The following is a 24,054-nucleotide window of genomic DNA, read 5'->3' as shown; positions in this document are numbered from 1 at the left end:
AGGCAAGGGTCATAGAAGTAGGAGTTGCCGCTACTTCCAGCTATCGTGGTGGCTTTCTACTATGCCGGTCTCCTGGCATAGTTGTTGTAACTTTCATTGTGCCACTCTGTAGGAGACAACCATCTGAGAGGACGCTACTCATTGTTATTAGGACCAATCTCTCACGTGCATTCCGCTTCATTGAGTTTCACATTGTGCTGACGTTCATTGTTTTACATTCCAAGCAGGATGTAAAGCAAATATCGCAAAAAAATGTTGACGTTCTCGGTTGGGTTTGGCAACTGACGCAGCGCTGTGTTAACTGACATTGGCGGAAACAATTTTCAAAATGTCCTGCATCGATCAGAACGTTTGAAAAAAGGAGACTGCAGCCGAGAGAGTTTAAACGACCATTTGCAGAAGCGCTTTGAGCAAGGATATCGTGGAAATAATATGACTCGAAGTATGTACCTGGTATAATTTTCATAGTTCATGAGGCGGGTACCAGCAATGACAATACACCGTAGTGTTGCTTGTACTCGGCTCAGCTTCGATTAGGAAAATCTTGTCTTCGTCAAGCTCCGAATCGATGGATTGGATTAAATCGGTCTGGTGGTATTTATAGCATGGCCTCCTCCGTGATTGCTGAGGATAACACTAAATCTTCGCAATGATCATGATCCCATCAGTTTGACTGAGAAAGCAATATGGAAAGGGTGCAAAACGCGAATGGGGAGAATGGTCAAATTTCATCAGCGATGATAACTGTCCTAAAGTGGCAATAGAAAATAATCAAGGCTATAAATAGATTGCTGTCTCGACGCCAGAGGTTGCTAAATTGAAGGCTTATGTCGGTTCCATAGCAACGCAATGTTACGAGCGTGGAATAGCGCGAACCATCACTCACAATGAGCATTAACACTTCGACTATGTGGTCATTGTATAGCCATGAGCAACCAACGTAGAATTACACTTAGTGAAATATCGCAGTCCGCGAACTTAGGTTGGCTGGTCCACAACGATATTTTGGCCCAAAAACACGAGTACACCTGCGCGTACCGGTGAACCTGATTTCCGGAGAAAACGCGTGTAATGACAGTCGGAGTGACATTAAAGGGTTAAATACTCGCGTAACTCTAGTCACTGGTAATCAATGCCACTGACCGCTAATCTGAGATAATCCATTGTCCAATCCATCATTATCATGGCATTCAGCCTTGTTACACAATCAGGGAATTGTTGAGTACTACTGAGTGTATCAATAGAAGCAATACGCTTCGAAAACTGATTTCAGTTGGGTGTTTTTTATAATGCAAGACAACAATAGAAAACATAGAAGGTTGTGTAACCAGACAACAGTTGATAATTCAAGACAACGGTTGAAAACATCAAAGATAGTTCAAGTACCTGACCATGAAAAGTGCAGAACATCAAAAATAGTGCAAATGTTATACAACAGCGGAAAACATCGAAAGCCTCCGCAGGGCATCATACGGTGGAAAACACAGGAGATATGCAAGGCGAGATAATCGTCCTCTGTCAATCGTAGGTAACAACAAGATTTCCTCCAACACCATGATGGAAGAAATCCTGTAGACTCATTTGTAATATTATCAACTTAAGGTAACGCATTGTATCGTCGGAAATTAATCTGCTCGTGTCCTGTTCGATGCCATTGGCAATTGGAAATACTCAAATAGGACGAAAATAGATCATCAATAATTAGTTACTTTTATAACCTCCGGCATTATCTGCAGACGATGGTTAAAATCGTTTATCAGTGTCCGGCTGTTGTTTCAGAACGATGTTGCATTGATAATGATGTAGGCAGTAGGGTGATATCTACAGTCCTTTCATGTTGGGGATAAGCATTAGTTCCCTTGTGGCTTCAAGTTTCTAACAGCCATCATCTCCAGTCATCTGCATAGCCCTGTGGCTTCAAGTTACTCCTGTTTAAGTTTTGTCTTGTGTATAAAGGATACATGGACAATCATGTTCATTTGCCTCAAATCACGAGGCTAGATGTAAGTTTGATTTACTTACATTGTATTTGCTCTTAATAAAATGTCCATCATATTTAAAAACCCTTGAAATTGTTCATACATGTGACTTTCCGTGGCTTACTCATGGCTTGTGTCATGATATTCAACTCTTCTCGTCGATTTATTTCTGCAATCACGAGCGTACAATGCGTTACCTAACAGGGAAAGTCAATTAACGAATGTGTTATGACACAGCGATTTCTGGCCTCCCATCATTATTCCTTTGTTATGAATAATAACAATACATACCGGCTGAGTTATTGGAGTCGTGGATCGCTTTTGTTCATTACCTATTATAGATCGGCTTTGGCCATACCTTTAGATCAAAAAAGACTTACATGTAGGTCTGAAGCCAATTTCAATTAGATGTAATGTACCATATCGGCTCATATCCAACAACGTTGTTTATGTCGGACTGTGTTATTCAAAAAAGGAGTTACTTATATCTCGGAACTCCAAGATGATCGTTTATCAACGTCATAATCTATCGTAATCGTGTTTGAGTTGAAGAAAAAAAATTGCCGGCGTCATTATCTATTTTAACGTGGCAACCATTACAACACATTTACGTTTGTGTCGGATGCCTTAAATCTAGTATGTGAAACTCATTTGGCCTGGATTCTGGTACACCCAGTAGACCGATACAAGACACTTGAAATATTGTAATTGATCGTATGGTTCATGCGATCATTTTTCATAGCCACCAAAGTGTTTAAAAATTGCACAGCCTAAAATAGACCTATCACAAATCAATTCTGAAGATTGATGTAAGAGATTGGAAGCGATCGATCATTTAAAGTAGTATGGCAAGAAGTGGCTGCCGGTGAAAGTAAATTGAATCCCTGAAGTATGCCCCCTGGTGCCCGAACCCAGATCTACCCCGTCACCAGCAGCCATCAATCATGCATCCGACAATGGCAAGGGAATATTTATATACTCTTTATACAAGTGACGTTTCCTCGTTTATTGAAAACTTGATTTCACTGGCAATTAATCAGATTTAAATGGTTGCTAGGGCAACTTTGTCGATTTAATGGCGACTCCCTCCTGGGTCTTTTAAGCGAAGGATTTCAATAGTTGAGAATGGAATGAAATATTTTGAGCGTTTATACTTAGACATTTCTTGGGATGATGTATATGCATATAGCAAGGAGGGCTAGTATTTGTGCTTAGAATAATATTCCGTTATCTCTTTAGGCATTTAGAGTTAATGTAGATCGTGGTGCATCTTGTATCCGCCTGTACATGTATTTACATTTCAGTATCACAACTTTCCTTCGGGCTGTCAGAATGGACGACGGGTGTTCAAAATTCACAACAGCGTTTTTCACCTCGGAGGACGCGAGTCTGCTTATACCCGGTGGGGACTCGGACTCGCGTGTCAAGAGTGTTCCTGGAATGAAGATCCTAGATGACGTATAACTCTCAATTCGATATTGGCATCGTTCTTAGTTTTCCCAGAGTAGCTGTTGGCTAAATTTCTTATATGTACATTTGTACTCTTGGGAGATTGAAGGAGACCAAAAGTATTTTGCTCAATTCTAAACACTTTGCCTCACAAAACTGCTTTGTGTCTTTGTAAAAGGCCAGAACATCATTAGTTAGTTAATGAATTCCACCTACTGTTCCTCACACTCTGCAATCTATCCAGTGGGAGCTTCCAAGATTATTATGTTGTGACAAACGCCTACAATTTTGTCTTTGTGATATTGTAGATCTTGGTTAAAAAATCCGGCATGAACAGGACCGGCCTCAAGTAGCTGCTGCTGAATAACATTAACGCACTGTGGGGTGAAGCCACCATCCCCGCTATCACATGCGGAGTCAAGCAGGTCTGCAACCTTAGTAACAAATGTCCCGAAATAAAACAACATGCTGGCATTATTGAAACGACCGGGAAAGGACCCGGTGTAAAAGACAACCTTGCAACGAGCCAACGGATAGGTTAGATGGGAAAGCACCATGAGGAAAATGTAGCCATGTAACTTTCTTAGCGGTTTGACCAGCATATAACATGTCCTTTACAATAGACTTTAGAGCCACCCTAAGTTTCGCCTCAAATCCAAGATGCCTGCGAAAATTCAAAATGGCAGCAGTTTTCGGTGTTCGTGGTCCACAATGCTACCAGTCTCTTCTGCAACAGGTTATTACCAACGCTGCCTTATTCATAATTCATGATGGCCTATTCAATTGCGTTCTCAAGATAGCTTGCGAGATATTCCAACCAAGACTCTTCCATCTCGTGTTCCACCCAAAGTTTCCAAGATCGAAAATTCCCATCCATTCGATTTCCACCAAAATGTTACCAGGACCCGCGGTAAACATATCGTGTTAAACATTTGCAAATACAGGGTAAGTTCCCAACGGACCATTGACTACTTCTATTTCCATGGCGACGCGAGCGTGTGTGGAATATGCCTTTTATGTTCTACGGGCATCTATGCTGGGATACTGTGGTTCTATGAAGTGGGGTTTGTCTTGGCAGTGGCTGGCCGGATCAGAGTCCTTCTCGATCATTCCTTCCAATTGAGCATTAACGTTCCAATTTCTGAAAATATGTTTTCTAATTACAAACCACTCCATGTACGTTTAGCTATTGAACCTCTGTTTGGCTTCAGTGGTTGGATGAGAAAGTGTTGTCTCATTAGTTGCTGGTCGTATCGTAGGTCTTCTCTCTCCTTCCTTCTTTGTACTATTTGAAATGTCATCATTTTAATAGTATCATGAAGAAATAGAGTCCTGAAAATTAGTCTTGTTAACATTGGTTATATCTTCAAGTCCCTGATTACAAGGAAAGCAGGCAACCAATTTACCACAGAAAGGGTGACTTAACTGAATAGCTTTGCCTATATTTACATTGGAACGGGGAAGTAGATATCTGGAGATTGCGTTGGCGGGAGGAAAGGATATTAAGAAGTGTCTTCTTCTGTGACTTACGTCAGAAAGCACTCAGTGGTAATGTTTATAGATCCAGGAACAGCAATGTTGTCATAGGGTATAGCCAGCGAACTATTGGTTGGGCTGATTCTGATGCTGCGGAAAATCTAGTAAAATCCAGACCCCGTGTTGTTAAGGTCAGATCCTGCTTTTCCGTTTCTCAAATTCTCCAGTTGCTTCCCCCTGTCAATGAATCAGGTAAGGTCGGTTCGAATATACGATCGTTTCAACGTCTGACCCACTGCATTTTGTTTCTCGGTTTAATCGATTCGAACCTGCGACCATTTATTTGTGTAACCATTTTACAGTCACTTCATAAGGCAGCTATCTGACGACTTTTACTAAGTCTCACCATCCTACCCACCACAACATCCTTTTTGGTTATTCTGTCTCGATATCATCCCCTAGCACCAACCACCCTGTCACTTTGACCTGGTAAAATCGATTCGAACCTACGACCACTCAGTGCTTCGCTATTTTTGCGCACAACAGCGCCTTTGTTGCTGGAATCATAAAGCGCTTGAACGCTTCCGCTACTGTGCCCTTTGGATGGGTTATAAATTCGAACCTATGACCATTCCAGTGTCTTGCCATTTTCCCCACCGCTGCTCCGTAGTTGCTCGAATCATCAGCGTAACACTGTGACTTAATGCGTCCGCACCCTCCGGACCCATTAAGAGATTATTTTGTTGAGAGTCCTACCATGTATTGATTATTTGCATGGTAATTTGTGAGTAGCCTCCATCAGTATGTAGTCACTACGTTTTCATGTCTCCCGTAGATCGCCATTAACATTTCATACTTTCAATAATAAATGGTAGATACATAGGTTCTGTCGATCCAGTTGTACTCAGTGACACATCATTGGTAGGGTAGGTACAAGTCTAGGGGCTGCATGGCACGGGATTTCTTTCCCCAACTATTAATGTTTATACCTTATAGCAGGGATTCTGCAATCTTAAAAGCATTTTTTTACAAAAGCGTTGTTTCAGCCGTTAGGAAAGGAAATGATTGGACTTGGTGGCCCATTTTGTAGATTGGCGGCCATCTTGAATTTGAAACAAAATCCATGGTCCAGGAATCCTGCCGAAACCTGCCCACGCTCGACACCTTAGCAATTGCGAAATATATCAAGCGGGCCACTGCTTAAGGAATGGGACAATGACAACATACGAGAGAGATTTTTCACTCGTATTACAGCAGCTACTATATCCAATGATCAAAACTAGTTCTTTGATCTATAGTAGTACAGCACATGAGATGTGACAAAATGCTGAAGCGAACCCCCGAGAACTGATGGTGTACGTTGATATTAATATCCGTCTACTTGGTCCTTTGCAGCAAAGTAAAAGGGTATTAGTTATTTATAACGGGATTTCTTGCCAACGGTGCTTTAAGAATATTGATATGACAGCAAAGCTTCAACTCGGACATTTATTAGCTCTTTAAACAATATCGAACACTTTGTAATGTAACGTACATTTAAAGAGAAGTCCGGAAAGCCCACAGGAAACTTACGCTGTCTAGTCGTCTGAGTCGAACCTACGATCTGAGATGTGACGCTACTGTTAATTCTGAACATCGGTTTAACCACCTTTTCCACTGTGCTGGCGCTTGCATTCCTTTGACCACCATTACTTTGACAGTGGGTGTCATCCTAATTAAGCCATTTGACATACGAAAATACGTAGTAACAGCAGTGGAAAGCCGTAAGACCGATTCCCTCTCAGGTGCGTGTGTCAGAACGACACATTTCACATCCCTTTTGATGTATGGCTAGCCTTGCTATAATGGCCAACGTAACACACTCAATGCAATATGATAGTCTCACAATGTGTGCTGTGCTACTTAAGGATTACCCTTACCTTTGTATTCGCAATCATTATTGCGGATACTTCGAGTTACCTTGGAAATCGAGGGTAATTAATCATTCTTACCACGCAGACCTTTGATCCTCACAGTAATACAATTGAATGCACGGATGCGGCGTAGGATGTACAAGAGACCGAGGCTGATAGGGGACATGAACCATCCAGTTGATGTAGGAATATTCGATATCATTTAACTTTTGCAAGTGCAACAATTGAAAGACAAACCACTCAGGTTGGGAAACAGGCTTAAACTGCTTATTGTTAGTAATCAAACAATCACCGTTCTTTCGTGTCTAGAATTCTTATATTTGTCAAAGTAGCTCCGGCCACACTTATAATTCAAGAACTATACGACGGTAATTCAAATCAAGAGGCTGATTAACTTGACATTTCAGCACGGTTCATACGGCCGTAAACTTCATCAGAAGAAGAATCGATGGCTGTTGCGAGTCCCTGACAATTTCTCAGATTCCTCTTGCTGCAAAGTATGAACGTCGATTTACGAGTTGCGTAAATGAATTCGCGTATCACCTGGTGACATCAGAGACCCTCGTCTTTCTGCTTGCGGAATTCGCCTATTACATGTATATTCTAGGAACGTACCTGATGCATTATTGGAGTTCGTAAGAACAGCGAAATCCAAACTGACCACTCCAACATGAGGAGTCTGGGCCGGATAGTGTTAGAAGGAACTAGTGATTTTGTGGCGATGATAAATACAAATTGACTCGACAGGTCTGACTTGATTGATAGAATTAATGGAATATTTAGCGGTAATTAACACGCGTAATTATATCAAAGGCGTGATTGGTAAATTCTAAATACATGTTTTCTTATCAATGACATCATCTCCTCTCAGTAAATGTAGTTACGAGTTGTAACAGAATGCGTACTGGTATGCGTAGGCGAATTAGAATAAACTGATAGATCAGTCACATAAAGTCCAAATAGCAGGCCATTACTTGTCTGAAGTGCATTTAAAATGATGCTATTCTGCTTTTTCGGGCAAGCCTGTATCGTCCACATTGCACACACGGTTAATACTACGAAACGGGCATGTATAGGCATGGTCGATTGGTCGTAACTCTTGCCAATTACCAATTCAGGATTAGGTCTTGCAGCTATCGATGCTGAAATTTTTGATGGCGACGTATTGATTATTGGCGGGATCCTTGACCTGCGCCAAACTCCATATGTATCTATCAAACTCTGTGGAGCGTAGTGGAGAGATACATGTGTGAGTACGTACATGTATCGATACACTAGTTCTGTCTTGTATTGTCTTGCCATACCCAAGCGTTTTTTGCATCCTGCCACAAAAACCCAAATTTTCAGCCTAGATGCCAATGCGTCTTCTTGTGCCATATGTAAATACATGTAGAAATAAGTATTGCCGCTGTACAGTACCAGATATGTCAACGTAAAGTCACAATAACCATGCTAAACTGTATAATCAATCTGTATTTACATATACACTGTACAGTGTAACAAATCTCAAATTAAATTTCAAATCTGAGATTCAAATTTCAAACGAATCGTAGGCGTAGGCCCTTAACAGGTAGTATTTCTACTAATTCCCACTACGATATCTTAGCTTTGTCTGTCAAGACCATACATTGCCATTGGCGATAGCAACTTCTCGGCACTGAGTGAGGATGAAATATCCACAGATACCATCAAATGGTATCTTTAAATGTAGATTTAATCATAATCAATCAGCCTTGGATTTATACAACACTTCTGTACACGATTCTACATGTACATCACGAAACCATGTTCGATTTTCAGTACAGTCATGTACTTGAAGCTTGTGGTGATACTTGCGAGCACATGTTCCCTTTCGAAGAGGCTCCGTTCGATTTGCTGACGCTCGATAACGATGTATTTTATCGGACATATTGTATAATTGCCCGTTGTGACTGCATGCCTCATTCAACTAGGCCTTTGCCCGTGAGGCCTCAGAACGAAATCGATACGTATTTGGCCGCTGCAGCGCATGTTTGGATTACGTCGAACACTGTCGCAACGGAAACGATACGAGTTCTATCTCTCGGAGTGAAAATTCATTGTATGTTGTGATAAAATAACTATTACGCCGAAGGATGTACAGTGGAGATTGTTTTGCGCTGATGCTGTGACGCATCTGTCGTAATCTAGATTCGAGCCCTTTACAGCTGGATTATTCATTTGCACAGAAGCAATCCATGCATCTGTCCAGTGTAGGCCTATCATATCTTTCGACAATTCGTGGACATTGCACGTTTTGGCGTGATATGATTTATTTGCATGCAAAGGATACGTGAAACATACGCACATAGCGTGCTATTTGAAAATGATGCAGTGTGGAGTACTTTTTAATTCTTTCGATTTTGTTCCTTGTGGACGATATTTCTGATAATTTTCCATTTTCCTAACGGGCGTTCTACTGGTATTGAAGATAGGAAAAGTGAGATTGGTAAGCGCTTTCGGTCTATTCTAGCACTGGACGTGCTGCGTTCATTCTAATCGTTCTTTAGCTGAGCACTAGTTAATCTTACGTGCTACATGTTTAGTCTCTATCACCACTGTTTTCTGCGACTGAGTCTATTAGCGATGAAAATTGTGTTACAAATGTACGAGAATGACGTACTCTGTGAAGAAATTTAAAACTGAAGAAACAACGACGGTGTAACTTAATAAAGTGTCTCAGTATCAGAACTGCATCGAACAAAAGAAAAGAAAATGCTGTTTCTCACAAAGAACTTTCAGAGTAGCCAGGATAAAAACCAAATATAAAAATATTTAGCCTCTCAGTGCTACTAGATTCGCATCGAACAATAGGAAAGAAGCTGAATCTAACCAAAGACCTTTATTTTACAGAGCAGCCAACGTGGCAGAAATGTTGTACCGGTCAATGTTTAACTAAAGGTGCGGTCGTATGAAACATATCAGATATATATTACCAGAATAGCATCGATCCCTCTATAAGCTGATTTCCGTTTATAGACCCAGGAATCAAATCAATAAATCAACGGACTTCTGAGGAGACAGTGATAGATGAACCATTGTTCATGTTACCATATGCCTATTTATACCCATAGCTTATATGGAAAATACGTACTGTGTGTGTGAGTTTGTGTGTGCATTTTTGCCTCAGCTGTATGTGCATTTTTTCACTTCAATAGCACCATCCTCATTAACCTAGTCCATAGTAATTCCAAGGGACGAGGCCGACCAACTGCGTGGTGTCAGTTTCAACTAATGATATTGATGTCGGTGACTATAAAAACCTCTGATATCTGGCTTCATTTGCTATAAGAACAAAGTACACGTACCGTACCCAAAGTTGACTCCTATAGAGAAAGTTGTGTTTTAACTGTTTCATCTTTAAATACGATAACACCTACAGTGTCCATAATATGACTGTTCTAGTTAAGTCACTTCAATACGCATAGGAACGTACATGTATTCATTCAAATTACTGATACGTGTACGTGTACAGTTTCATGTTCTTTTAACCTTGAATATAATCAGCGTGCTTCAGGCAAGACGTTCCTAGTGGGTATGCAAGTAGAAATTTACTATGCTTATACGTACTTACACAAGTGGAATTTTTCAAATTCAAAAACAATTTCAAAGTTTTGAACGAATGGAGTAGACCTTTAACAACATGTACGTAGCGTTTTACCAGCGCCCAAATTAAATTCTTTGGAATTTGCTGATGATTGATGCGGGTGTCTGGGGTTTTAGCACAAGATATAATATTTCAAGGACACTAAGCTACAACCATTAAAACAAGTAAACAAATAGAGCTTTTCATAACCACTATCATGCTGTAGTGTAACTTCACATTTGCGATTACGAAAAAATCTCTGCTTTAATGTTTTGAAAGCATAGAGTGGCAAAAGTTCGACTACTGAACATCAACGTAAATCGGTCGCATCAAATCCCAGTTTAACTAAAGGTATTGTTGCCTTCATGAGCAGTGAGGATATTCCTTTCCCTGAAAATGATGGCAGTGTCGTTGATAATAGACCTTACGTTTCGATAAAGCATCTGTTTTTTTTCCAGTTTCAGTGTCCAGGGCAAAGACTTTAACACTGTTCTGCAATCACTTAAAACCCATTTGTTCCGCGAAGCCTTTAGTTGGTAGCTACATAGACTTATATTCCGAATGTGCTATCTATGTTTTTAAGAGACTCAATTTTGTTGTTGTTTTTTTGTTGTTTTGTTTTGTTTTTTTTTGTTTTGTTTTTTACCACTAGCTATCAAACTGTTTTAAATCCAAATATTTGCTTCTAACTCCATTGTTAAGTGCCTTGGAGCATGCTTAGCTTGTACAAGACACTATAATATCCGATATTTATTATTATTATTATATGTTTCATGCAGATTTTGCTGATTTTTTGCCGGAATCGAATTCATTTCATGATGTGTAAAGAGCAAGCATTGAAGAAATTATCCATACGATTCTTTTGATGACATCTTATAGATGTCAATCAGATGGACGTCGAAGAACATTCTCAAAATTTTGTTCCAAGACCAAAACAGTTTTTATTTGGTAGTGTTTTTGTTCATAAAATGAGAGACATCACCAGATTTCCCTGTGTATACATTTACCTTGTTGTAGAAACATTTATAGTTTGTATGTGACCTAATGTCTACTCTCTCTGTTTCTCGTTACAGTGACAGGATCAATGAGCCTAACTAGCAGTTTGCTCACAGTTGGTAAATGGATTCCACATGCGGCGGGCGTTTCATTTTGTTTAATCAAGGAACTTTAGATAGGATTGCAGCACTAGACCATCATGAAAAGAGTGAAAAAGGATCGAAGACGGATGTGGAGAAAGGGTCGGCGAAAGAAAGTGGACATAACGAATCACACCATGAGCATGAACATGAATATGAACATCATGATCACCACGAGGAAATCGAATGTGATAAAACCTTGGAGTCTGGCAAAAAATTACCTCCAAGGTTTTCTGACTACTTCCCACTTGACTTGGCCGGCAGGCCCCTTGAGGAATTCGATCCTTACTTCGCACACAAAAAGGTAAACTATAATTTTTTTAATGTTATTCCTGTTACTTCCGCTTCTGAAACCCCGTACTGTGAAGACGATCTTCCAGATATGACATCTTGCTGGCCTTCATTTTGTTCTGCTTTGAAGTGGCTTCCACTCCCGAAATATACCTCGCGTCATATCAAGCTTGGTCAAAAAAGAAGAAAACCTAGTCAGAAAATCTCAAATACCGCTAGGACAACCACACATCTATGAGTCATCAGTGACACATATGCAAAAACTATCCTTAAATTTCAATAAAAGGAGAATTACAATGCACGCTATATTACAGAATTTAAGTTAAATGAGACATACCACTCGCAGCTGAAACTATATTCATTTCCTCAACCTGTTCGCGTACAGCGATCACGGCTGGTAAAAGATAAAAAGATAGATACTACAACCGCCTCTATATCACGTAAATATTTGAAATTGCACAAAACTATCGTAGAATTGATAAATTACTTCTCTCTGTTGCGCGGAAAAAGGCAGTTAGTGCACACTGTATCAACATACATTACACCGGTGTCCCGATTGTACTCGTAAACGCTTCGTTGTCCATTTATGTGATAGATTATCATTTCATGTATCGCAAATTTCAAAAAGTATGATTGTATTTTTTCAAATTTTTCATGTACTACAGAGGAAGGTGAGTGAAATTTTGTGATTGCTTCTTGGAATCATTTCAGGCTATCGCTTTTATAACTTTTTCATTCTTACAACTGGATTATTACCAGGTATAATGTATTTTATCTGATTTCATCTTGCGAAATTTCGCAAGAATTCCCGGGCCTTTGGGCTGTCACAGGGTTTTTGGTGTAAGGTATTTTCTCTGGTGAAGAAGAAATTTTCTTTCGGAACACAAGTTGCCGTTGATCCAATACTTATATGAATGATATGACCAAGTCTTGAAAGCAATCTTTCGACTAAGTAGGCTACGCAGACCTACTTGCTGACCTATACCTGTCGATATTTCTATAATACCAGGAAAAAGTTCGCTGATGCACAGCGACATTAATCCAGGCACATCATTATCAACAAAATTGTTGATGACCATGTACTCGATAGGTTTTGACTTGTTGCATTAAATGATGTTACCACGGAAATTTTGCCGTCAACCTAAGGAGTTGCACTATGGACGTTAGTGATACGATACGTTCTAACTACTCAGAGCAAGATAACAGTATCTGGCATGCCTAGGTTTTCGAGTATCGTCTCATTGTCGCAATGTCCACCTTGTGTTTTGAGTGTCTTCGAAAGCAAGCAATTTGCTTTCAGTATCCAGCAATGAGAGCAGGACATCACGTTTACAGACTGATGAAGAAATTACAGAAAATTACCTCCTTGAGTTTTTAAGTAAGATGCTTACGTTCCTGTCTTCAAACACGTGCTCTAAGTTTGACACTATATTCACGATGTTCATTTACATGTACTGTCGAGTAATTTTGCACAATGTATCATTTCAAAAGGACCATGACGTTTGTCAACTATTTCAAGTTGTGGTTACGTTTGCGTATGCATATTGCCTATGCAACTCGGTTTTTAAGAAATCCGTTAAACCCCACTTTATTTCTCAAAAACAGGTCATCTATCTCTATTCTGTAAAATATAGTGAGACCAAGAACATGAAATGGATGCAAAACACAGCCTATACTCAATAATGTACGTGATAATGCCCAGGCTGCATAAACTGTTCACGAAAAGTAATTGGTTTCAAACAAGGGATGCATATCGCTAAAGCAATTAAACAGATGTCAGATTTTCAACAACCTCTTCACATTTTTGTGCCTCAGTAACATCTAACGCCCCCTTTAACGCCCCCTATCAGGAATAAAAGAGTTTACGATAATTGGAAATTTTTCCAAAGGGCTGCCTTGGGTGCGACCGGTTTTCCGTCAGATATCATGTTCATCACGACCCTTCAGTTGTCGTATGGATTTAGTCTACCCGGGGCGAGCAGACCAATTCATGGAACAGCCGACAATCGATAGGCGAGTGTTGCGCTATTTCCAATGTACAGTGTGCCTAACTGGCTTTTATAGACCAGTTGAATACGAAACGTCTGCCCGTATTCTCCAACAAGGCTTCAGCAAGCTATGCCATCCAGACACGGCCGCCATCGAATTTCATCTTTGAACTTTCGTGTTTGCCTTTTTTGACCTGTTTATTTAGGACTGGATTCATGACCACCGTAGAAAATTTAAAAAAACAAACGGTAGGCCTGCCATGGAATACCGTCAAGACCTTTGAAACGTCATCAAAAAGCAGTTCACAATTCTCAACTACATTGTATTTCGTTCGAACCTCCAGTTTAACCAGAGTTTAGTTGAGTTCGATACAATTTTAGCCCACCCATTGAACTGATTATCAATACCAACAGGGAGTATATATGTCTGAGTCACTACTCATCTGGTGAAGCTGACAGCAACATCGTCTTTAAGGTTGTCCTGAGCGACCTATTCTATGAAGACATGCTGAACATCTGAGATCTGTGTGTAGAAGAAAAAAATCTTGAAGGTTGAAAGTTGATTTGGCGTTGATGTATGCTGTTGAATACCATTTGGCCGAATGTCAAAGTAGATGATTCATCACTGTCCCTTGATACTTATCATCAGGAAGAAGGCAGACTTGTTGCAGAAACGAAGCTGATTGCTCACCATAGATACATGTCATGTAAGCCAATTGACCTCTGATAGAAATATTGCGGTTTCTGAGTTTAAAGATGATTCTTCTAATGTCTTTCAATTACCTTAAGCAGACGATAGGGTCCACGTGATTCATAGTTATCCGCGAAAATAAAACGCCCGTTTTCCAGACTTGGCGTCTTTCTATTTCTTCTTCGTTTACTCAATCTATGTATTTTCCATCCACTCACATCAGCAGGCAAATGGATCGTTTCTGATCAAATGCACTCACAAAGCTTTAATTAAGTGCATAAAGGCCTGCTGTAGGAAGATGATCATCTGCAACTCATCGCCAGTACTCGTGTCACTTACCAAACTACATTTTAGGAATTTTATGCCTGCCGCGTTGTATGTGTGAATTAAAGTATACGGCAGCTTGGCCGCATTATTTATGTCGTCTGTTTAAAGTCGACGATGGAATTTGAAATTTTTCCAGTTTCGTAACGCTTCAATTCTCTGCCAAAACGGAACGCGGACAATGAAATTGGACAGTGTTTATTCCCACGATGGGAGAAATGACGACCTGGAGCACCTATGACCAAAGAAAGTAAACAGGGCGATTCTATTAAATTTGAACCGATTTGGTTAATTTCCGAGTTGAAAATCCTTCTGATATCATAATATTTTGATTGAGAACAAAATCTGCAAATTTTTTCTCGCTTCATTGGGTATCTTATGGATGCTAGACAAAGTATGTCCATTTGAGATCTTGTGAAATTGATGCCTGATGTAGATGTAAATCACCAGATTTTGGTTAAAGAGGTTAAAGTAGTAAATTTCGTTACTAAAAAAAATACCAATTTCTAATTACCTGTAGACATGTATGTAATTATTCGATGTATACATTTGACTATCAGTTGCGGTCTTATTGTAATCTAACTTTTTTTTCTGTGTCGTTTCAGACGTTTGTCGTGGTGTCAAGGGACAAAACGATCTACCGCTTCAGCGCGACAAGTGGCTTGTTCCTTCTAACTCCCTTGAACATCGTCAGGCGCATTGCAATTTACATTCTAGTCCATCCATATCCTTTTTAGACATGAAAATTTTTTGAGTCCCGTATGAAAACTTTTCAAGGAGCCCTCGTGGGAACAGAACACCGCATTCGTGGTTGGGCAAAAAAAATTCCGTGAACGCTTTAAAAGGATAGGCGATTTAAAGTCGTCATAAATTATAATCCTTACCCAGGTTGATATTATAAATCAAGACAAGATTCCTAGATAAGATATGGTTCAGTTTTGTGTACATGTACATGAACATTAGTACAGGATTCTTGTAAAATTCATTCTCAGTTAAGATCTTAACTAAGAATCCTTCAAAAATCGTCTAACAAATACTGAAATAGCATAACTTGACGCTTTCTACGATACTAGCATTCCTCAATGCAATCAGAGTATACTATTGTATCGACATAATAGTTTAGATGTGTGTTTGAGATATTCCTTTTTTTTCCTTAACCACTGTGCACAGCTTTTAGTTTATTAGTCATGCTCACCATTCTAGTTAACTGTGTCTTCATGACTCTCCAAACCCCCACCCCTATCCCCGAAGTAAAACTAGGCAACGAGTCCGCCGATATAGCCGAGTAAGTACATGATATATTCTGCAAAATGACCATTTACTTCAGGGGAAACCAAAGTGACTACAATTTTGCAATGCTTAAAACCAAACCTTATAAAGACTGGACTTTATTCTTTCTTTTAAACTTATCATAGTGGATGTTTTAGCTAACCATATCTTGGCATAAAAATCACTGAAAGCATTCCTCTTTTTCAGGACCGTGTTCACCACGATATACACGGCGGAGGCTTTAGTTAAAATACTTGCAAGAGGAATGATTTTAGCAGAATTTACGTACCTCAGAGACGCGTGGAACTGGTTAGATTTTGTTGTGATCACTCTAGCGTAAGTACAAATGTATCAACGACAAAACTGTATCATACAAAAATGTTTCGGGGTCCATGAAGTAAACAAATTTACTTAAAGGCCAAGAACCAAACATCGGTCTCCAATCACACAGCCTCATAGACCCCAGTTATAACCCACCCATGACTGCTTTGATTTGCTAAGTATGATGTAACGTTGAAGATTGCTGCCTTTTTGTCGAACATCACCCACTGAACTCCAAAACAATAGTGCATCCGTTATAAATAAAAACCAACTGATTCTTTTTTACTGGTCAACCAGGACCCCCATCATGCATCACCCACTGAACTCCTTTTTTTGTTCATTTCAGATACTTAATGTTTTTCATAGAAGAGTTAGGCAACCTATCTGCGCTTCGAACTTTTAGAGTGCTTAGAGCTTTGAAGACCGTAGCCGTAGTTCCCGGTAAGTTTGATACGAGTTGGATGGCGAACTTTAGGAGGCGCTCCCAAACGTTTAATCTACTTTGTTCACCACTTCAAGAACACTCATATGCTGGCATCGACGCTCCAACTTCCATTTTTAGGAAGAAAGGCATATTTAAATCCCTGTAATGGTACTTGAGACTTTGCGTCATCTCTATCTTCTTGTCCTTTTCAGGTTTAAAAACTATCGTGGGTGCCTTAATGGAAGCAGTGCGTCGCCTTCGGGATGTAATGATATTGACAATATTTGTCCTGTCCATATTCGCACTAATAGGGCTACAAATTTATTCCGGGTCGCTGAACAGAAAGTGTGTCTATACTCCAGAAGGCTTTTGGAATTGGACGGAAGAAGAACAGCACGTGCAGGCAAATGACTCAGGTAAACTGTATAAATGCGACACACCATCAAACTAAGTGAAAAAGGCCAAAACCCCCAAATTCTTAATTTGTTAGGCCTAAAGTACGACTGCTAAATACAATGCCCACGCATTTTCTACGCGTTAGTCAGTATCAAAGCACGGAGGGAAGAAACTTCCAAATACACGAGTCATTGCATTAATAATTCGGATTTCATCATTACCGTGTTTGGTTCAAGCTGTATGTTCGAAAATGTAAGAATAGCTTTCCTATTTTTCTTCGTTTTATGGTATTTAGCAAATGCTTTATACCCAAGTAGGTAAAATTAATTTCAACCGTTGGAAATATCTCGCATTAAAATATTTGATAATGTACGAGTCATATGCCAATATGCCCCACCCCAAATTTACCCCCAAACAAACAAATTGAAGAAAACTATATTCTGTCTAATTTCTGACCCGTTTAATTTCAGCGAACTGGTTTGAAGGTCTGACGGGGCCAATCGTTTGCGGTGAGCCTTCACCGAACAGCGAAGCAGGGTAAGAACTGATGGACAGTGGTTTATGGTGTTGGTCTACTTAACAGACTGAGGTTTCGGAAGCTTATCTTTAGTTTAAACGTCCTTGGAATAATGATAACTTCGGGTTTCACAGGACAGTTCACCTCTTTCCTTTAGGCGGGACATTCAGGCAGAAAGCACGTGGACCATATCAATGTTTGCAAAGTGACCAATAGATATACTGTGTAGGCCAAAAGGGTCGATTTGAAAGAAATGTTAACCATGGATGCACCTCAACAGTCCTTTTTTGTACTGCAAGTGCTTCTCATGAGGCTAAATCGCGTAACCTCATTTTTCTATTTGACGAAGATCAGAAAAGGCTTTTTCTGGCCATACATTGCCCATATCTCTGGATTTCTAAGGGGTCTCGTTCCAGGTATAACCCATGCGCAATATGAGGGTGTTTTCACATCTAAAGCTCATGTACGGTACTGACTGAGGTGTATATCCAAGGTGAAGCCCTTGTGCAGTTATGATGGAGGGGTATTTCCAAGTTATAGACCATGTGCTCAAACTGATGGGTAATTTGTTCACGTATAGCCTGCCTGCACTACTAGTCCACGTGGTATTTTCAAGATAAAACCCTCGTGCGATACTGATCGTGGGGTATTTTTCAGACGTCTTCCATGCGCTAAACTAATCGATGAATGTTTTTCTTGCCATAGCCCATGGCCATAGATCCTGATCGAGGACTATTTATTTCCCAGGCAAAGCCTGCGTGGAGAACTGAGGGTTCTTTTCCTTGTATAGTTCATGTTCTTCATGTATCCTGATCCAGTGGTATTTCTAAGGTACATTTTAAGCCCTAGTGCGATTTAGGTAGAGCCCTGTGCCTTTATACTGATCAAGGGGTATTTCTCAGGTTAAGCTCATATGCGATAATAGATAGGTGTCATCGCCAAACATGCCATAGTCCATGTATGCTACTGAAGGCCGGGTTACAGAGAAGTCTTCCCAGGCCTAGCGATACCAAGGTTATTTTGCGGGTGTAGCACCTTTGTGATACTGATCATAATGTATCTTCTAATGCATAGCCCATTTAGAATATTGAAGGGTATTTCTCTGGAACAGACCATATTCGAGACTTTCGGATATTTCCCCAGGCACAGCCCATCTACGGTGTTAAGGGGTGCTGTAGCGCAGGTGCGATACTTGTGGAGGAAAACCTTCCAAGGCACAGCCCATGTACGATATGCACTAATTGTTTTGCTCAATTAAATTCATCATTCCAGGAAATGCCCCGAAAATTACACCTGTCTTAACAACGACGGGCCGAACCCTAACTACGGTTATACCAGTTTTGATAACTTTGGCTGGGCCATGTTGTGCGCCTTTCGCCTCATGACCCAAGACTGTTGGGAAAATCTTTACCAGCTGGTAAGTAAGGGGTTCATGCACGACTGTATTGAATTGTCATTCCATGTACCTTAACATGCCATCATAATTTCAGCGGATGTCCTCCTGACTATAGCTGCATCAACGCAGGTCCACCCCCCAACTTTGGTTATACCAGTTTTGATAATTTCGGATGGGCATTTTTATGCGCATTCCGACTTATGACCCAGGATTACTGGGAAAACCTCTACCAACTGGTAAGTAATGCCGGGGCATTTCAGGGCAGGCCCTTTTTTCCCTCTACTCTTCTCTCTCTGTTCTGTCTTTCTATTTTCCTTACTTTATTTTAACATATTTGGATTTCTTTCTTACATGTTTTCAGAGCTTGCCCAGAAAATTACACCTGTTTGCCGGACTTGGGAAAAAATCCGAACAATGGCTACACAAGTTTTGATAACTTTGCCTGGTCAATGCTATGCGCCTTTCGCCTTATGACCCAGGACTTTTGGGAAGATCTTTTCCGGCTGGTGAGTCAGTGTCATTAGAATCTCCTGACTACTCGACATGGAAGGCCCCAACCAATCAGTTCATTAGCTGTGAACCACTGTTCGCAGATGCGTTTTTCCGTCCAAATATTTTATACCGGTGAAAAAAAAATTCAGAAGAAAGAAGAAAATTAGCCGGATGTTGGTCAAAACGTTTACATCTGGATAGTATTTTGTTGGTATTGATTGATACATTTGACACATTGATATAAAAGGGATCCGTGGAAAATGATATATTGTATATTGTCGACACAGTCCGGTGTTCCATGTATCAACCAACCAAATAGTGGCGCTTACTAACATTACTATCAGCAGGCTCTCCAGCGAGAAGCTGACTTAGAGCTTTTGAAACATTCTCAAAATTGGTGCTCAAATCATAATCACTAACCAGATTCAATTATCAGGCCAGAAAGACTCTATTGAATAAATCTGGCAGCGTGTTACCATGTTAAGAAACAAATCTTCAAATAGTTTGCACGTTTTGATGCTGACATTAGCCGCACGTACACCACCTGAAAATGGACCACCAATCTTGGTTCGCGAACCAATGCCGCACCATCGAAAATCCAGAGACAAGACCACTAATGAATATTCATAGGTTGGAGGGTCGAGGCCTATCAATTAGACGAGTGCATGTTTTTAACTCTCAAGTACATATTTGGAGAGGTATTGAAAAAATATTTGTTGTGGCAAGTCTACAGATATAAAGAAATTATTTGATGAAAAAATTAATTTCGAATTTTGCTAATTGGGTAATAGGGGGCGTGTTTTGAGTTTTTTCTGCCAGTTGGCTGAAAAGAGTGGAAATATCAAAGTCTGTCTAATTTGTCGATTATCAAAAAATTTCCGTGGTCAATCACCAGTTTATTTTTCACCATTTACTTTCCCGACTGTCCGGAATAACATAATCTAAATTTCAGATTCACAACACCACGCATTCTTTGATGCGTCGCGGTCAAACATTGACAATTTAACTGCTAAAAGGGTTAAAAAATCTATTGTGGTCTTGTCTCCATTTACACTACATTTTGGGTCAATATAGTGAAAAATTTGAATGTGCTCAAATCACTCTAATTCATTTAGAATATTGTATTGCTGATGATTTAAGGTCAAAACAAGCTAAAATAATGAGAAAAAAACTTAATTTGACCCAAATAAGAGTCAGCCTAACCCCGGTCTAAGTTCGGTTTCATTTTTACAAGTCTTGTTGTGTTGCCATTCATTTTGTAATTTCTTTGAAACTACTTAGGCCTTGATTCTGAAAGTTGTGCCCTAAGCAGCAAAGATATTCCTAAATCACATCCTAAACTTTCAGCTCCATAGCTTGCTTATTCTGGCCAGGGCTGGTCTTTGAATTTGGTGCTGTTGGCTGCAAAATCATGACTTTTTGTCGATTTTGTCCTCTTTCGTCGCTTTTGGCACAGTGTACCACTCTTGAAAATGTCTCTCATTTCTCCCAAAATGTCCAGATATGACTTTCCTTTGTTGGAGAGTTGTGGGATGTCATGTACATTGGTTTGAAAAAATTCTCAAAATGTTAACCCCTGAAATGTACCTTCATTGAGACAAGACCACTAATGAATATTCATAGGTTGGAGGGTCGAGGCCTATCAATTAGACGAGTGCATGTTTTTAACTCTCAAGTACATATTTGGAGAGGTACTTGCCCGACTGTCCGGAATAACATAATCTAAATTTCAGATTCACAACACCACGCATTATTTGATGCGTCGCGGTCAAACATTGACAATTTAAAGCGAACTGGAACCGCCGAGCGATTTATTCAACTTTTCGACTTTCACCGCCCGAGAAAGTCGAACTTCCACCTTCATATTCGAGTTCAGATTTGTAGCTCCGCCCCCAGTGCCCGAGCATGCGCAGTTCAATTTGTTATTATTGAGAATCATGTGAGAATCACGTGAGTCATGCGATCTTTCATTCATGAGTTTTCGTAGTAAATTCCATAGTAGTGACGTCACTCAATGATTGACAGCTAGGCGCCATGTTTCATTCATGTCTCGTTCTGATCACCCGATACGCGGGAAATGAAAACGAGGTCATACGAACTGGCTCGGCGGTTCCAGTTCGCTTTAACTGCTAAAAGGCTTAAAAAATCAATTGTGGTCTTGTCTCTCCACCAAGCGCTTACACCAGCGCTGCAGCTAGTTATAAAATCCGGCTACAGATGGCGCACAAACAATAAGCAGAAAGCGCCATTTCGAAAACGCCGCCATCTAACTAGCTACAAAGCCGAGCTTTTAACAAGCCGGGCGAATTTGGACCATCAAGCTTGGTGGGACAAATTCGCCCGGCAATTTGTATCGGCAATGGATTGCCGACCCAATTTGTCGCGGCAATGTGGTGGTGTACGTGCAATTGGTCCACCAATATTTCGTGGTGTAAGCGCAGCTATTGTCAGCGTCTGTCTTACTCTTATAGTCTCTTGTTAGCGAACATCACTTCCTGGTAGATGAACGGATTGGGCACGGGTCTGTTTATAGTGGAGAGTAGCCCGGAGAATCTCGATACAAGACCATAGAAGTCCTAGTCTAGATAGTGATCAGATTAGCTGACCTAATAGACGTTGTCTCCTGTGGTCCTGCTTGCCACCATCGCAAATGCACTCGTCGTGAACCATTTCATTGAGAACTGACTGGCTGCACGTACAGCTTCCTCACTGAAATATAATGTCTTTGCTCACCAAGAAATATGGACCTTTTGGTACAAATACTGCCAATACTTATTACCATTTACTATCACTTACTATCAGCCAAATACTAGAAAGCATCCCTGTCCTCTTTGATCTGGGCAATTCCAAATTGTTGTAAGACAGTTTCAGTGCACGAATTGCGCCATCATGCTATATCTCCAAGTGTCAGGGTTGTGCACATCAGAAAAGCTAATGGTTTAGCGTTACAGTTACTTTGTATTTGTTATTTGAGACAATAGATACTTACATTTATTGTTGCCAGTTTTTAAAGATTTCGTCGTCAATGTCCATATCAAAAGCGTGCCTTCCTTGATCAGAGTCCCCATTCATTCTACGATACCTCGCCCCCTTGGCTGTTGGAATTTACATGTCATCACCGAAAGTTGTGCAGTGCTTCAAAAACTGTACCCCACCCGTCAACTTAAACATGTCCGCCACTTGAGGCTTGTAAGGTGGCAGTGCTTTTTAACACTAATCCACTCTCCCCCATGTGACAAAGTGGCCCGTTTGGACAGCTCCTCCCCTCTTTGAGTCAGCACACTTGCGATGCGTGGATATCAGGACCATGCTGTGGCAGCTCCTTAAAGCGCTCCTAAATCTTAGTGATTTCTCTAGTAAACCAGTGATGTTTAGTATGTTTGAATGTAGCCAAGTGAAACAAAATCATATAGAATGGTGAACCTGTAACTCGGCGCAAGCTTTATGATGAACATGAGTACGTCCGGTTTATTTTTTGTGTTTCCAGGATTTGCAGTTCTCTCTGTTCAATTAACATTAAAATTGTACTGCAGATTGCAAACCATGCACAAAATATTGTGTATGGTTGATTTTCGGGCATTTCTCCATACTTTGTTATTTCTACAGTGCTGCCTGTAGCTAAGCTTTCGTTTTTGCACACCGTTCGGAAGATACCCAGACACCGAAAACCAAAATGATCCGCGCAATTAATACCCAATGTCACAGACAAGAAGGTGAAGCAAGTGTGGAACAATTCTCCACCAGTTAAACATTTGTTAATACATGTACACACCCTTACCATGACAACTGCATGTTTCGAGCCTAATAATTTGATGATGTTAGTTCTAATAAACATGCATTAGTTGACCAGGAAATTGCTAATACGAATATGCATGAATATCAAGACAGGGCACTGGATACGAAAGTTTAGTTTGTACGTTATTTCAACTTCGAAGTTGATTAATTTTGTTTTGAATAGGAGAGACACCACTCTGTAGTTTTGATGAACTCACTGCATCATACAGCCCCAAATCCCACTCAGATGCAAGCATTGAATAGAACTATAACGGTTGTTAAATGTAGTTCATCACGTTTAGCCGCTGAAGTCACATGTGTCATTGGAATGTAAAAAAGCCTTTGCCGTAGTATAACAAATTCTTTCAATTGCAAACATTTGGCATTTGTAATCACATCACCTACACTGAATTTCAAGTGAAAGCCTATTATCAAGAATTCATAAAGACTAGTCGTTATTTATTCTTGTTGTTATCTTTATATTTGGTATATTATGGTACTTTTAATTTATATTTCATGTTTCGGTTCGCCACTTGGCGGCAGGGTGTTCTTGGTTTCTTCCCAGGTTTCTTCCTAGCTTTTTCTATAAGTTCGTCCTAAATCATCTGACATAA

At 40.2% G+C, this 24,054-nt stretch overlaps 1 protein-coding gene across 2 annotated transcripts in view; it reads left to right on the top strand.

Moving 5' to 3' along the window:
- The first annotated feature begins 16,024 nt into the window (after positions 1-16,024).
- Positions 16,025-24,054, top strand: part of LOC135484268 (sodium channel protein type 4 subunit alpha B-like) — a 41,259-nt gene continuing 33,229 nt past the window's right edge. For both annotated transcript variants that reach the window (XM_064765583.1, XM_064765582.1), the window contains exons 1-6: positions 16,025-16,136; positions 16,328-16,456; positions 16,788-16,882; positions 17,078-17,281; positions 17,732-17,798; positions 19,269-19,410. In XM_064765583.1, the coding sequence (XP_064621653.1) occupies positions 16,039-16,136; positions 16,328-16,456; positions 16,788-16,882; positions 17,078-17,281; positions 17,732-17,798; positions 19,269-19,410 (735 nt within the window). In that variant the 5' untranslated portion in view covers positions 16,025-16,038. The remainder of the gene's footprint in view (positions 16,137-16,327; positions 16,457-16,787; positions 16,883-17,077; positions 17,282-17,731; positions 17,799-19,268; positions 19,411-24,054) is intronic.

Source organism: Lineus longissimus, chromosome 3 (genome assembly GCF_910592395.1).
Source record: "Lineus longissimus chromosome 3, tnLinLong1.2, whole genome shotgun sequence".
Lineage (NCBI taxonomy): Eukaryota > Metazoa > Nemertea > Pilidiophora > Heteronemertea > Lineidae > Lineus > Lineus longissimus.
This window is presented reverse-complemented; position numbering and strand designations above follow the sequence as displayed.